Below are 16,838 nucleotides of genomic sequence, written 5' to 3' on the forward strand. Positions count from 1 at the left end.
ACGAACTTCCAGCTGCTTCAGGTTGTACTTCATTTTTCTTAAAATGTGTCGTTCCGGAAGTCATGTGAAAGCAGAGAGCTCTCACTCCAGAGACTACTTTTATCAATGCAACTTCAAAACCAAGAAACCTTAGTCTTCTGGCAGCCCTCGCGTCTCTTTCGCTTTGGCCGGCCCTGCCTTAGAATCTTGAGCCGTCACAGCCTTGCCTGGATCATTCTTTAGAGGCTCCAAACCAGGTTCCAAGGACACAGGGGAAGACCTGACGAGCAAACAGCCCGCAGCCACGTCCCTCCTCCGGCCACGCGGGGGCGTGAGAGCGTCTCCGTGGGCTCTCGGTCAGGGGCCCGCTAGGGGGACGACTCTGCGGGTGTGGGCGGAGCAAAAGGCGCCCCGGCCCGGACAGGGGGCAGGAAGTGAGGAGGCGGGGCTTCTGCAATGGGGTATGCGCTTGCGCAAAGGTCCGGTTGGAGGAGTCTTCGTTTTCGCCACTGCTAGGGTCTGTCCTGGTGGGGACGCGTTTGCCCTTCTTTTACGAGTTGGGCCGGGCCCAAGGGGCAGGGGCAGAGTGCGGGAGTTGGGGTGGAAGGACTTCGAGGTGGGGACGGGGTGAGGGGCGGGGCTCGTGAGCACCGCGGGGAAGGTTGGGGTGGCGGAGCCTGGGGGGCAGGGACGGAGGGGCGTCCGGGCGGGAGTGGGGAGGGCCGGCGTCTGCGGTCGGGGGAGAGGGGCGAGTGGAAAAGGGGTACGGGAGAGTCCCGCCTCAGCCGTCCCTCCCCTCCCGGCGTGAAGTGCAGGGACCCCAGGATGCCCTGCCAGCCGGGGAAGTGCAAGTTGGCAGGTGGATGTGGTTTCCGGAAAGGGAACCCTGCTTCTCGCCTCAGCCTTTCCTTCTCTTCAGCGGCTCTTTGTTTAAAGTAGTATGTATAATTAACGCAGCCTGGTGTGCCTCACACCGACACCTTCCCCTGTGGAAAACCGCTTCTAGCCGCCTAAAGCAGCCCGGGAGGCAATCCCTCTCTTACCTCCTCCCTCTCAAAGCAGAGAGCATAAAGTTTTCCTACCTAAGCCCTGCCATGAAGAACGGAACATCTCCTGTCGAAACAGTTCCCCGGAGTTGTGATAATTTCTTCATGAAGTCGTCTACGAATGCTGCTCTTTACACTCTTGAAATAATGTCACTTGTCTGCGTAAAGAGGAGCAACAGTTTTGTTGTTGCGCGGTGCGGTCCTCAGTGAGAAACTTCAGTCCGGGGCGATGAGAATAGCTTATCGGGAACTCAGGGATTGATGGGCTCTAGTGACTCCAGCCAGTGCTATGTAACCCTCGCGAAAATGATGTGGGTTTCTCTTCATCCTCTCAGCCGTGGTGGCGAAGGGGTGCAGCCTGGCATTTGGAAGCTTAAGAACCAAGTCTGTTGCCTTCCAATTTATTTATTTATTTTTTTAAAGTCTTCCATCATGGGTGTACTTTGCTTGAATGATTATTTTAAAGTACACGTCCTATTTTTGCCAATCTGACAGCTGCTTCCATAGAAACCAGAGAAGAAATAGTCATTTTCAGCAGAGTTGTTAAAACTGTCTTCCAGGCTTCGGCTGCGAGTGCCAGTGAGTGCTGTACTTGCTCGTTCTGAGATGGTACTTGAAGAACTAAGGATCTGAAATGTTCTTAGAGGCTAACAATCCAAGTTGTGTGATTTTCTCACATCATTAATTTAGTAATCTTAGAAGTTTGCCAGCTATGTTTGTTGACCTGCTAGGGTTCTTTGAAGAGGAAGTGTCAACCCTGATTCTTTCTTAGGCTTTGTGTAGTCTAGTGTTGGCTCTTTGAAAATGTATAAATAGATTTCTTCCCCAATCCTTTACCCTTTCTTAAGGATAAACGAGGGATTGCAAAATATCAGGCACTATTTCTGTTTTAAATGACACTTGATTGTCAGTGAAACAGATGATAATATTTGTAGTTATGTTCCTGTAATGTGTGGGGCTTTTGCTTATACCTTCTGTGTCAGAAAATTTTTTAAAGATTTCATGCAAGACGTGAGAGATGAGCAAGAGTTTGCTTGCCGTAGTCACAGAGCTAAGCAGTGTCATAGATTTGCATAGAAATAGAGATGAGAGCTTTTCTGAAGGGTATAAGTAAATCAGTGGGTCTAGAGCTTAGGAATGGGCAAGGGAGAGCTGGGGTAAGATGCCTGGAGAAAGTGGGAGGTGGTGTTATGAGAGGCTTGGTCTTCTATATAGAGGAGTTTATGGAAGCCCATGGAAACCACTGGAAATTACAAAAGTAGTTGCCTTTATTGATTTTGGGGCTTTCAGAGTAATAATACATCCTGTAAAAATTTAAACAGCACAGAAATACATGAGATGAAAATACTAAGTCCTTTACATCCACCATTCTGCCACTCAAAATAACCATAATGAATAGTTTGCTGTGTTTTGCTTTAGATTTATTTATATTTATATATACTAGCATATTTCAGCATTGCTATTTTCGTAAGTTGGGCAGAGATTTTTGTTTGCTTTATTTTCTGTGATATCTCAAAAATCCAGAATGGTATGTGATATGGCATGTGGGAGGCACTCATTAAATATTTAATGAATGAATAACATCATTCAGAATCAAAAACTGAATGGGGTCTAGTGTAGGTTTGTTTGGCCGAGGTGGTTAAAAAGGTTTTTGTTTGTTTGTTTTTTAAGTTCATTGCCAGCATTTTAAAACTGATGACTTTTTCACATTAAGTTGGAATTTCTGACTTTTCTTGAAAATATTGAACTGTGGTAACACTAAGCTCAAGTTCCTTTACACTTGTTGCATCTTCTTTAGATGGACATGAACCTGCATTTACTTAAGTATGGCTTTGCCTGGACCCTACAGACTTGCGCTATTGAGTACAGTAGCCACTCGTCACCTATGGCCATTTTGTTTCAAATGAACTAAAATTGAGTTCATTAAGAATTCTGTTCTTCAGTCACACCAGCCACATTTCAAGTGCTTGGTAGCCATAGGTAGGAGCTACCATATTGAACAACGCAGAAACATTTCTATCATTGCAGAAATTTCTGCACTGCAGCACCAGTTTACACATCTGAATTTGCTATTCCTGATCTACAGAATTTTTGCAAGTAGCATTTGTTATTTTTAAGAATTTTTAAGATTCGTGTCTCTGTCATTACACAGATCTCCAATTTTTAAAAAAAATGGCTGCATAGTACTTAACAGTGTAGGACTTTATGTGAGTTGTAGGAATAGGATTCTGTTGTCTGATTTGCATTTTAGAAAGATTGCTTCGTTCTAGTTTGGGGGGGCAGTGATGAGCTGGAGGGGTAGGAGTTGGTGGTTTTATAGGCAGAGGGAGTGGAGGGTATATAGTAATCCACAATTTAAGGCCACAGAGCCCAGGAAAGGGTAGATTGAGATATTAAGGAGGCAGAATTGACATGAGTGATTGAGATTGAGATCTTTTGTATGGTAAAGTCCCTGCAGGGATTATCCAGAACTGATTATCTGGAGCTGATTCAGTGATGAAAATTGGGAGTTTGGCTTTACAAAGTCTAGAAGGAACCCTTAGCTAATTCTAATAAGCAGCATGTGTAACGTCAAAATGTTAGCAGCTTGTATATGAAAGGTGTAACTTATACCGTGTAACTTCTGAAGTCAGAGATCACTTATTAACAAGATACGGAAACTCTTTGAAGAGAGGGAATTGTTTTTGGAAGAAAATAAAAGCTCATGAAGCTCAGTTAAATTTAGAAGTACAGTGGGCTCTTGGGAACAGGATGGTTTGAATGTTGCCCCCCCCCCCCTTTTTTCTCCCTGAGACTTCATGATCTTTTCCTTTCCTCACATTGATTCCATTGTCCTTCCTGTTGATCTGTTTCTTTTGTAAAGGTTTTTGTTTGCAGTTCTTGCTTGCATATTGCTTTGTGTTGCCATAGCACCAACTGTAACTCAGTTTATACATGCCTTTACTCCTTTGCCTGATACTGCCTCACCAAAAGTCTTTTCTGTGTCGTATATCCACTCCTGGTTCTGTGGCCAATGGCAGGGGTCACTGGGAAAGATTGCAAGCCTGGCTCTGTCCCTTAAGTTGAGGCTGTAGGATGCCATTATAAAGGGAGTGTGATCGGGCAAGTGTCTGAAGCTTATCTCCTATAGTAAAGGATCTAAGAATGTGGGTTTGTGTTGTTTTTGCAGTTTGACTTCTAGCAAATTTTTAAACCTTAAGTATATTTTCCCATTTGAAACCATTTTTTTCTCCATCTGCACGCATGGCATAAAAAAGAAGAGTTGCCTTGAATTCTTCTGCTACTCATGGATATCCTTTCTTTTTAAAAAATTCATATAATGCGTGATACTTAATGAGGACCTATATCTTAATATCCCTTAATAGTCTTGCTTAGATACATTTTCCCCCTCAACCCCATGACATCCATGAAGGCAGGGACTGGATTTTATGCTGCATCTGTAACTCACAAGCTACCTAGCTGAGGAAGAACCTTACTAGCTACTCGAATACTAATTTTGAAATGATTTTTAAGCCTCAGTTATTTTACTACATTCAGCTTGGTTCCAAAAAAAAAAAAAAAAAACCAACCTGGAAAGTATCTTGTTAATAACATCAGATTATTATGTATCAAGTCTGGACTCTGATTTAAAATGGGTAGTAATTCCAAAAGGTTTACTTGGAGTTGATGTTTACTTAGCATGCCCTTTATTCACATGATATGTTAATAATTCATGGTTGGAATATATAAAGTATAAAAAATCTTGAGTGACTTTCAGATAGCTCGATACATAGGTAATATGGCTTATTAAAACCGATATTCTGAAGCATCTTTCTAGATAATATTGTATTAGTCTAGTTTGAGTTATATTTACATATTTTCCTCCAACCTTTATTGTGAAGATTTTGAAGCAGAAAAATTGAAAAAAAAATTTAATGAACACATCTATAAACGTGACTTAGATACAGTTGTTAATATTTTACTGCATTGGCTTTATGTCGTGCGCGTGTGTGTGTGTGTTTTCGTTTTATAATTTGAAAGTGAATTTTATTCATCATAAAGAGCTACTTCAGCAAGTAGTCAGTCAGGTATAAGATATTCACCTACATAACCACATCATTATCATCTAATAAGCAGTACTTACCTAAAATAACCTAAAAGCAAACCGTGTGTAAATTCCCCCAAGAGTACCAGTTATCTCCTAAAGTTGTTTTTTTTTTCAAACTAACTTCTAATCAGAGTTCAAACATTGCATTTTATTGTTGTTTCTTTTTAGTATCTTTTGAAAAATAGTTTAATATGTAATTGATATAAAATAAATTGTACATATTTAAGCTGTATAGTATAGGTTTTGGCATGTGTGTAAAGCTGTGAAACTAATACCACAGTAAAAATAGTGAACATATTTGTTATCTCCGACACTTATAATCTCTTTCCTGATTTTTACCTTCCCATCCTCAGGCAATCATTGATCTCTTTGAAATATAAATTATTTTGCATTTTCTACAGTTTATATTATAGAGCTGGAATCATAGAGTATGCACTTTTTTGGAGGGTGTAGGGTCTGGCTTCTATTGCTTGATAGTATATAGAGGTAAAATTGTTTTTGTATATTGCTTTTGTATCCTGCCCCCTAACTAAATTCATTATGATATCTTTGGATTTTTTAAAAATTTATTATTTTTTAAAGATTTTATTTATTTATTTGACAGAGAGAGATCACAAGTAGGCAGAGAGGCAGGCAGAGAGAGGAAGGGAAGCAGGCTCCCCACCGAGCAGAGAGCCCGATGTGGGGCTCGATCCCAGGACCTTAGGATCATGACCTGAGCCAAAGGCAGAGGCTTTAACCCACTGAGCCACCCAGGTGCCCCATCTTTGGATTTTAAAAATAGATGATCATGTTATGTAGGCATAAAGGCCATTTAGCTTATATGTTGCTTGTCTCTGTGCCATTTATTTAATTAGACATTTATTCATTCTATTGTGTTGAATAGGATCTCCAGTACAATATTGAAATTTAAGTGGTAAGAGTCAGCATTCTTGACTCAGTGCTGATCTTAGGAGGAAAGTGTAGTCTTTCTCCAATAAATATGCTGTTGGTTATAGTTTTCTATAGGTGTCGTAGTTTACTGAGAGGTTTTTTTTGTTTTTTTTTTTTTAAATCAGGGTTGGATGTGGGATTTTATCAAATGTTTTTTCTAGGGCACCCTGGTGGCTCAGTCAGTTAGGTGTCTGCCTTCGGCTCAGGTCATGGTCCTGGGGTCCTGGGGTCAAGTGCTGCATTGTGCTCCTTGCTCAGCAGGCAGCCTACTTCTCCCTCTGCTTGTGGCTCCCCCTGCTTGTGCCCTCTTGCTCTCTCCCTCTGACAAATAAATAAATAAAATCTTTTTAAAAAATGCTTTTTCTTTATCGAGATGATCATGTAGTGTTTCTTTTTCAATAAATAGGGTGGATTACATTGCTTTATGAATTTTTATTCAAACTTACATTCCTGGGACATATCTCAGCTGGTTATGATGTAGTCTTTTTATATATTGTTGAATTCGATTTTCTAAAATCTAGCTTTGTTTCTATGTTCATGAGAAATATTACTCTATAATAGTCTTGTAATTTTTTTCTGGCTTTAGTATCACAGTAATGCAGATCTTATGGAATAAAATATAAACTATTAATTTCTTTTCAATTTCCTGGAAGAGTTTGAATAGAATTTTTATTAATTTTTTCTTAAATGTTTGTTAGAATTGCCCAGTGAAGATATTTGGGCTGGGAGCTTTTTTTGCAGGAAGGTTTTTAAGTACAAGTTCAATTTAAAAAAATAAATATAAGGCTTTTCTGATACATCCATTTCTTTCTGAATTAGGTTTGGTAGTTTGTGTTTTTCAAGGAATTGGTCCATTTCATCAGAGGTGTGAAATATAAGATTTTCTCTTCCACTCGTTTTAAGAAATTTGATTAGGATATGTCTTGAAGTAAGTTTCCTTTGTGTTCACTATGTGTATGGCTTTTTAAATTTCTTAGATTTGTGGGTGTACAGTTTTCATGAAATTTGGAAAATGTTGACCATTGTTTCTCCAAGTTTTTCTTTTTCTCTTTCTTTCTTCCTTCTTTCCTTCCTTCCTTCCTCGCTTCCTCACTTCCTCCCTCTTTCTTTCTTTCTACCTATCTATCTATCTATCTGTCTACTACCATCCCTCCCCTCTTTTCAGGAACTCCAGTTATACATATATTAGGCCACTTGACTTATCCTACATCTTCCTGATGCTCTGTGCCTTTTTTTTCCCCCTTGGTTTTTTATTTTGGTTTTCTTGGTCCCTATTGATATGTCAAGTTCACAAGTCTTTATTTCACTGTTAAAATATCTAATCTTCTGTTAGTGTCATCCAGTGTAATTTTCATTGAAGGCATTGTACTTTTCTTGTCTCGATGTTCAGTGTAGGTCTTTTTAAAAAAACATATTCCATGTCTCTACATAACGTTCTCAGATTTTCCTTTAAGTTCCTAAACACATAGTATATAGTTGTAATAATTACTTTAATATCCTTATCAGTCAATGCTGTCGCTCATGTTATTTAGGAGTGAGTTTTTATTAATATTTTTCCTAATTATGGTTCACATATCCTGCATCTTGGCTGCTGGTAATTTTTAATTATGAATTTTACCTTATTAGTGGTAGATATTTTTTATATTCTTTTAACTGTTTTTAAGCTTTTTTCTAGAATGTGGTTAAGTTCCTTAAAAACAGTTTGATCTTTTTTAGTCTTGCTTTTAATCTTGGTTGGGTATGGCTAGTGTTGCTTTTAATCTTGGTTGGGTATGCCAGAGTAGCTTTTAGTCTAGGCCTAATTTTTCTCTAGTGGGGCAAAACTCTTCTGAGTACTCTACCCAGTGCCCCGTGAATTCAGAGGTTTTCCACTTTGAAGGGTAGAAATAGGCACTCTTGTCTGCCCTCCATGGGCCCTGAATATTGCTCCTCTAATTCTGTCAAGTGATTCTTTCCCATCTTTAGGGACTTTCTTCACATGAATGCCCTGTTTAGAACTTGAGGACACCAAGCAGATTTCCCTGCCTAACACCTTCTGGAATTCTTTCTCTGCACAGTTGTGGCTTCTCTTGTACTCTGCTCTGCGGGGTCTCATTTCTGTGGCCTACGTGAACTCCCAGCTTCATCTCTCCAATTTCGGAACATTGTTGGGCTGTGCTAGGTTTCCCCTGCCTACCTAGTGGCTTGGAAATTCTCTAGGTAGGAAGCTGGGGGCAGTTGTAGGGCTTATCACATTTGTTTCCCATCTCTCAGGGGTCACTGGTCTTCATTGCCTGATGTCCAGTGTGTTGAAACCATTGTTTTATTTATTCTGTTTTTTCATTTGCTTTCAGTGGGAGGATAAGTCTAGTTCATCTTATTCCATCTTGACCCCACTCAGTAGTGTGAGGATTATATTTGAAAGGATCAGATTGTATTTTAAAAAATACATTTTAAAACTTAGATTTTACTATTCCATTACATGCTTTTCCCTTTACTTACTGCCAGTTGCTAAACCTACTGTTATTTTTGCTTAATCCATTTCTTATTCCCCAATAATTTAACTGTTAAAATAAAAAGATTTCCCCCAGAACTAAAAAATGAAAAGGAGAAAAAAAAATCCAAGTTTCTAAGGATGTGTTATAGAGGGGAAAAAAAAAGTGAGTAAAAGTTGTTTGGTTTGTATTGCATGGGCGTGGTGGTGGAAACCCAAGGTAATTCAGGCTGAAATATGTCAGGGGAAGAACAATTGACACACCTATTTCTTAAGAGTTATGTTCCCAATTTTGTAAATATATATTTTCCAGAGATATTTTTAACTTATTTTTGTGTATATGTATTCCAGATAATCAAGGAGAAGAAAGATGAACTTAATCTATGGACTGCAGTCTGCTACTAGAAACTGTGTTTTCTTCCGATTTCATTTGCTGGCCCACTGGAGAAAATGTAACACACGAGCTGTAACCTCACCAGACTGTCATCAAGTACAAATTAATCATATAGTTAATAAGTATCAGGGTCTGGGAGTATATCAGTATGATAGGTTGACTTTTCTGCCTGAAAATTTTTCTTTCTCTAAGACCTTCAGTAACGAAAGACCGGGATGCCTCTTGAGCACGAGATGTAAGGAAATGCGGATGGTTACCCCAAAATGTACTGTGTGGAATGACTCTTTTTCAAGACAGCTACAGATAAAAGAAGTTACAGGAGTTCCTGCTCTTTCACTATTGCATCCTCTAAACTGTCTTCATGAAAGAGACATCAGGAGTTTCCACACTTCTCCTCGGATTCAAGCTGCTCCGGTTCCTCTCTTGTTGATAATTCTCAAGCCAGTGCAGAAACTATTTGCAATCATTGTAGGCAGGTAAAAAAACTTAAAAAAAAACAACAACAAACTTTTATATTACAATGTATTTATAAAACTACTTTTAATTGGATTTCCCACCCATATTTAGCTCAAAATTAAGTTTCTAAACAGATGGTTCTACCCAGTTTTGTTAAGTATGATTTAGTAATTTTGAAATGATTTACTGCATATTATTTTTTTTAAGATTTTATTTATTTACTTGGGAGAGAGAGAGACAGACAGACAGAAGGGGGAGGGGCAGAGGGAAAGGATGAGAATCCTAAGTAAACTTTGCACTGAGCACGGAGCCTGAGATCTCTGAGCTTTACAGTCCTGAGATCATGACCTGAGCCGAAATCAAGAGTTGAATGCTTAACCCACTGAGCCACCCAGGTGCCCCAATTTACTGCATATTATAGTATAAAAATATGATCTTTAAAAAATTATCTTACATAGGTGCTTTTTAAATGATCTTATGTTTGTGATTACAAGAATGAGAAATGTTGGTTACAGGTTGTAATAAGAGTAGTACTTACAGGGGCGCCTGGGTGGCTCAGCGGGTTGAAGCCTCTGCCTTCGACTCGGGTCATGATCCCAGGGTCTTGGGATCGAGCCCCATGTCGGGCTCTCTGCTCAGCGGGGAGCCTGCTTCCTCCTCTCTCTCTCTCTCTCTGCCTGCTTCTCTGCCTACTTGTGATTTCTGACTGTCAAATAAATAAATAAAATCTTAAAAAAAAAATCTGATTGACTTTAAAGAGTAGTACTTACAAACATATGTGTTTAGTTTACAGAATCCGAGGCAATGGGTCATGAAACTGAAGAACTTTACTTATTTAAGAATGGGCTCATTCCTAGCCTGGTTAACGCTTAACTAGCATTTATCTTTTCTATTCTATTTTTCTAGGCAATATTTTTCTATTCTATTTCCAACACATCTTTGTTATTTTCTCTTGGGTAGTCCTTCATAATAATTATGGTTTTACAGTTAATAGTACCTTATATTTAATTTATACCTCCCCCCATAAATAATCTTGTTTTGTCTTATTTGCCCCATTTATTAAAGAAAGGTAAAGTCAAATATTGTCTCCTCATAAAGCTTTTTGATGTTTGATGATTGTGAAGGCCCTTCTAGCCCTCCTACTTCCATACTAACTAAACCAATTTTCTTTCTATCAGAAATTGAGAACTTGTATTCTCTATATGTATTGTGTTCCTTATGATTTGACATTGGCACCCAGAAAAAAATACAGCTGTGTTAGCTCTTGATGTAAGTAACGGCTGTCAGAGAAAACCAGAGCTAGACAATAGTTAAAGCAGTAATTACAGATTTTATGCAGGACTTTTGCAGTAGGGGAAGAGAGACCTAAGTATAGAACCAGAGTTAATTTTGAATACAGCATGGGCAAGAGGGGATTTATAGAGTTAATTTTGAATACAGCATGGACAAGTGGGAATTTATAGCCAAGGAGCAGGGTGAGGTTTGGTGGATGGAAAATTACTAAGAGGAATCATTAGGAATAAGGGGGAATTCTCTCTAACATGACCCTACCAAGCTTCTTGCTGAAGGCAGGTAAGGGTGATCAGATACCATTTGGGGGCTGGTGAATGATGACGAACCTAATCAGATATTGAGTGTGATCAGATATGGAGGATGGGGGACTCTGGGTAAACTGACTTAGGAGGACTCTTGCTGAAACTGGACAATGGAGAGAGAAATACAGAAGTCCAAAGGTGAGGTCTTGTTGAAAAAAGCCTGAGTAGAGTCTGGTGGAAGAGAGAATCTTTGTCACAGCTCAGCCCAGGTTCTTAGGCCAATGGCTCTTTATCGTCCTCTTTAATCATTATTTTTAACTTTTTGTTTTTTTACTATTATAACAACTTAACATTTTCTTTTAAGCTGTGTTTTCATAATTTTAAGCAAAAAATAATAAGTCATATAAAGTTTAATTGGGGAATAAGTCTGGCCTAAGTTTCTTCAGGTTGAAACACTTTGAGGCATTTTAGGTGTGTCACTTAATAAAATTAAGATAACTTGAAGTTATTTTATAAGATGAATTGTGTCAAGAGAATAATGTATGTATCTTAAATTTTTGTTGTGATTTCACAGATGAACTTACAAGGAAAAATTTTGCCCCGGTGTTGAAAACATTGCTTATCAAAATGTCTGTGAACCCCACTAAAGAGCAGAGGGTATTGTTGCCTGGTAGAAAGTAGACCTCCTCCCGTGTTAACCGTACTGTCTCTCATTTCTTTATTTACAGTGTTTAAGCCCTTATTACTTCTCCTTTGTCATGTTCTTGAGGGGATAGTGGCCTTTTTTCTGGAGAGCAGTACTTACATCTAAAATCAGTCCTGAGGTGGTTTCCCTTGTACCTTGCTGAAGTAGTGGCAGATTGTGTCAGAAGTCTCATGAGCAGTGGGGAGGATCATGGTTAAAGGTACAGATTATTGTACCATAATCTACTCAGATGTTTATGGGGGCAGTTCATCCCTACTAAGTGGTTAAGTGCTCAGACTGGATCACACTGTCTTCCTTGCCTGGTTTTCCCTTATCACTTCTGCAGCCTTGGGCAAGTTGCTTCGTTTCTCTCTGTCTCAGTTTTCTCTTATCTAACGGGGTTATTGTGAAGGTTAAATGAGATGACATATGTATAACGATTTGAATAGTGGTTTGCATGTGGTAAACAGTCAATAAAAGTTAATTAATGGAAGTTGTGTAAAATAGATACTCATTTAGTGTTCACCTTTAAAATAACTGAAGAAGAAAATTTAAATGAACTTTAGAATTTTTAACTATAGTTCCATATAACTGATTACTTGTTTATCATTTAACTAAGAATTTTATAAATTGAAAAAAATTCATTTATACAGAGAAATATATCACAAAAATTCAAGGGTTTGAAGACATAAAATCGTAGCATAAAATTAAGTTTTGGTGATATGTGCTGATACTCTTCTCAGGACTTTGAATTTTCTTTTTACTCTAGGGGCATAAGAAAATGGTGGCAGGCACTTCCTCCTAACAAGAAGGAACTATTTAAAGAAAGTTTAAGAAAGAATAAATGGAAGTTACTCCTTTGTTTCAGTAGTTTTGGATTGCTCTTTGTAGTGTTTTATTTTACTCACCTGGAAGTGAGTCCTGTCACGGGAAGGAGGAAGCTACTATTATTGGGGAAAGAACATTTCAGACTTTTATCAGAACTGGAATATGAAGCAGTAAGTAGTAAGAATTGTTTGTAATTAGATTGCTTAATATAATAGTCAAAGCAGGAAAGTTTCTTCAGATGAAAGATGCACTACTTTTTTATGTTGATCTTTGATAGAAAATTAACATTTTCCCAAAAGGCCCCCAACTTTTTATACTTAGTATTCCTACTGCCTACGTTACTTTTCTTCTCATTCACCCAGCTAACTCCTGCTCATCACATGTCACCTTAAATGTCACTTTCTCAGGAAAGCCTTCCTTGATTATCCAGGCTGGGTTATGCAGGTTGGCTACATTAGGCTCTAGGGGTATCCTTCATACAGACTAAATTATGAATGAGCTCATTTGTATTTGTGTCCAGTGCTTGGCTCTATTGTGGTCAGGTCTCCTACTTTTATTTTCTCTTTGCATACTGTACTATTCCCTTAAATCACTTATCATGAGGATAACATAATAATTATTTGCATAATTATTTATTTGCTGATCTGTCTCCTTTGTTAGCCTAAGCTCTGTGGGAACACAGACCCTGTCTGTTTCATCATTTTTATCTTAAGTACTAGAACAGTGTACAAAGTAGTGCTTAGTATATATATTTTTTAGATAAGTAGGTATGTAATAGAATTTTGTACCTTGAAAGTAATGTAGAATAGGATTTCTTTTCTAAAATATAATTTCTGGCAATTTATTATATTTTTGAATGTAAAGTAAAGTTGGAGTTCAGAAGCCTTAACTCCTTAGCAAGTACGAGGTAAGTTAAGCATTTTATACCACTAGAGAGTTTCTTGAGGACAGATCCTCTTTTTCCAGTTCTTAGCACACATATATAGCATGGACTCAGTATTTTTTGAATTAGTCTCATAGTCTCACTTGACAGTTTTGGCATGGCTAAATCTTTGTAGCTTTTTATTTCAGTTAAGCTTCTGAGTTTGTCGGTAGAAAGTTACCATTAAAAAAGAAATAACAATGTTTTTTCACTAAAAAGCTGTTCCTAGTAAAGATAAGATGCATCTCTTCTAGTAGAATTTATACAGAGATTGGAGGTGTTTCTTAGGATAGTCTTACCTGAAGCAAGTTTGAGGAAAATGTTCTGGAAAGATTGAGGCAGGCCTAGTGTTAAATTAGTATGTCTTCTACCATTCATATATCACTTAGACGCTTTAAAAATTATATTTAATATATATCCTTTTTTTCCTACAAATGTAATAACCTGCTTGATATGAAAATTGAAGCACATGTTCTTATAGAGATATTATAAAGTGCTGTTATTATGTATAATTTTGCTTGTTTTGTCTACTTCAGAAGGGTTAGTATAATATTTTTTGTTGTTTCAGTTTATATTGGTGACTTGTGCTTTCTAAAAATGCTATTGATACTAAAGACTATTTAGATTCCAGTGGTACAAAACATCTATTTTTAATACATCTCAGGGAAGGTTATAAGCTTCTTGCTCCATATGTGAAAGAAGTTACACATTTTGTGGAAATTAAAGTAATATTTTCAGAACACCTTTAATTTTCCTATACTTGAAAGGGTTTCTCATGAATATAGCTTCAGAAAAGTGTCTTCATATGGTGGCTACTCTTACTCAACATAGTGTAGAGAAAATGACATGCCTATTCTAAAATTTCAGAAATTTCCTTTGATTCTGTGTGAATAAAACTTTAAAATTAATGAAATGTCCTTTTTTTGGTAAAAGTTTTTTTTTTTCATTAAGTATAGGCTGTTCTATTCAGTGGGTTATGAAAGCAATTTTGTTTTATAGTTCCTTATGTGAAATCTTTGTCCTCTAGGCAATGTTTTGTTTTCCAAAATATTTAGGAAAGTAGAAATCATATTTAAGCATTTTATTTGTTTATAGGGTAATAGAAAAGATGAAAGTTTTATTTCAACCAGTTTATATGAAAAATCTTAGTTATTAGAATCCATTCCATTTGTGAGAAATCACATTGCCTTTGCCTGAATAATTCAGATTTAAGGATCTGAGTGTTTAGTATATGTAGATTTTTACATAATTAAAAATTAAAATGTTCAACAATACATAGCCATATAACTTTTCATGAAGCAGTATAAACGTTTTGTAGTAGAGCTACAACTCTCTTAAGATAAAGATGACTTTTTAATCTTTCAGTGGATGGACGAATTTAAAAATGATATGCTCACTGAGAAGGATGCCCGATACCTAATGGTTAAGGAGGTGGTTAATCATTTGATTGAATGCAATAAAGATATTCCAGGGATCTCTGAGATCAATTGGATTATTCATGTGGTTGAGTCCCCAGATGTAAATGCCTTCGTGCTTCCAGTAAGTGAAAGTTCTCACACCTAATGTTTAATTGTTCAGTTTATTGTCCTTGTTTTTTTAAGGTGTCCACTTGCTTACATTATTTTCTTTATGGTGCAGAATGGACAAGTGTTTATCTTCACCGGGCTTTTAAATAGTGTGACTGATATCCACCAACTTTCCTTCCTTTTGGGCCATGAAATAGCACACGCAGTACTTGGACATGCTGTAAGTACCTAGAATGAGTATTCAGTTCTTACAATACCGCTTTGAAGTTAGCAAGTTAAATCTTAAAAGATTTTATTTTTTTTATTTGACAGATAGGGATCACAAGTAGGCAGAGAGGCAGGCAGAGAGAGGAGGAAGCAGGCTCCCTGCTGAGCAGAGAGCCTGTTGTGGGGCTTGATCCCAGGATCCTGGGATCATGACCTGAGCTGAAGGCAGAGGCCTCAACCCACTGGTGACCCAGGTGCCTCAAGTTAAATCTTTTAAAACCAACTTTTCAGTTTTCTTTTTCTTTAAAAGATAGAATTTTAATCTTTAGTAATTGACTTATTCTGTTACCTGAAAAAATATGATTGCGTAATTGTGAGAATTTTTATGGTCTTTAGTATTTGATACCTGAATAATTAGTATTTCTCTTAAATACTATTGTTATCACCTTTCTCTTTTGCTAAAAAGTAATTATTCTCAACCTCTAATTACTTCAAATTAGATTTTAAACTTTCCATAATTATTAACATACTTGTAATCTGTTCAGAAAATTAACTATATGAAAGTGATATTACTATTTAAGTGGGTAAATCAGTTTTCTTGCTTTTTTATTCATTCTCAGAGGATTGCTTGGAGCATATCTGAAAATCTTTGGAATGATATGCCATATATAATTAATGCAGAGTCATAATAATGATATCTTGCCATTTTATAGTTTGCTGAGCTTTTAAATACATACCTTCTTAATTATAATTTTAATACGATTCTCATTAAGTATGTATTTAATATCTCTATATTCTGTATGAGGAAACTCATGTTTAAAAAGACTCTAAGTAACATGAGTAATGAGGCCAACTGACAGATTGAGATTTTAACCCAGTTCTTGTGTTTGTAAATCCAACACTTCTTCCTTTTACCATAGTTACCTGATTATTGGCAGCGCTTATTTTAATGGATCATAGAATTAAGATTGATTTATACTCCTGTGAATACACATCTGTTTGACTTCATATGAGTCCAAAAAACCTAATATATTTATTTACTCATATATTTATTTTTATTCATTAAAAATAAGCATTTCTCTTTTGTCCACATTAATTAGAAAGACATATATTTCCTAATTGGAAACAAGAAGATAAATAGTGAAAGAATCATGAAATGCTATGTTGGAAATGCAAGTGATACTAATTTTAAATGGAAATGATAATGTTACTAATCTCTCTAAAAGTCATCTCAAATTCTGTCTATTCCTTAAAGTATTAATAAATTGAGATTGGCCACAGGTGTGTTTTTTTGAAGAACAAATAGTAATTATCTCTTTCATTTCTTTTGAGTTATGTAAAAATAGAAAAAACATTTTCTTCGAACAGATATGTATAAGAATAAATCTAAACAATCAAAATAGATTGTCTTTCAAGAAAGAGCTTCATAATTGTCAATCAATATTGGTCATTTTTAGCACTTAGAGGTGATCATACTCTGTGCCTTTACTTTTCTGGCCTCTAGTTCAGTGCCTCATTCAGCATATTGTTGTCATCTCTGTCAGGACAGGAATGCTAATTAGATAAGATACAAAAAGATAATACCAGCCTTAAAAATTGAAAATAGCTATTAATATTTTTTGTAGAGGTCTTACACATTATCAGCAATGTATTTTCTCTTTTAGCAGTCTCCATTTTGATTTCATGTAGCCTTTAATGTTTTCTTTGTTCCACAAATACATATTAAAAAAAATATTTAGTTTTCTAAAACTCTCTAATAGCAATTAT

The 16,838-nt window shown here is 36.8% G+C and overlaps 1 protein-coding gene across 1 annotated transcript in view; it reads left to right on the plus strand.

Annotated features, from left to right (window-relative positions):
- Nucleotides 1-408: 408 nt before the first annotated feature.
- Nucleotides 409-16,838, plus strand: part of OMA1 (OMA1 zinc metallopeptidase) — an 88,288-nt gene continuing 71,858 nt past the window's right edge. The window contains exons 1-5 of the mRNA XM_080801288.1: nucleotides 409-496; nucleotides 8,870-9,388; nucleotides 12,358-12,586; nucleotides 14,704-14,877; nucleotides 14,977-15,084. Coding sequence (XP_080657414.1) covers nucleotides 8,889-9,388; nucleotides 12,358-12,586; nucleotides 14,704-14,877; nucleotides 14,977-15,084 — 1,011 coding nt within the window. The 5' untranslated portion in view covers nucleotides 409-496; nucleotides 8,870-8,888. The remainder of the gene's footprint in view (nucleotides 497-8,869; nucleotides 9,389-12,357; nucleotides 12,587-14,703; nucleotides 14,878-14,976; nucleotides 15,085-16,838) is intronic.

The sequence above is a fragment of the Martes martes genome (genome assembly GCF_963455335.1).
Source record: "Martes martes genome assembly, chromosome: 4".
Classification (NCBI taxonomy): domain Eukaryota; kingdom Metazoa; phylum Chordata; class Mammalia; order Carnivora; family Mustelidae; genus Martes; species Martes martes.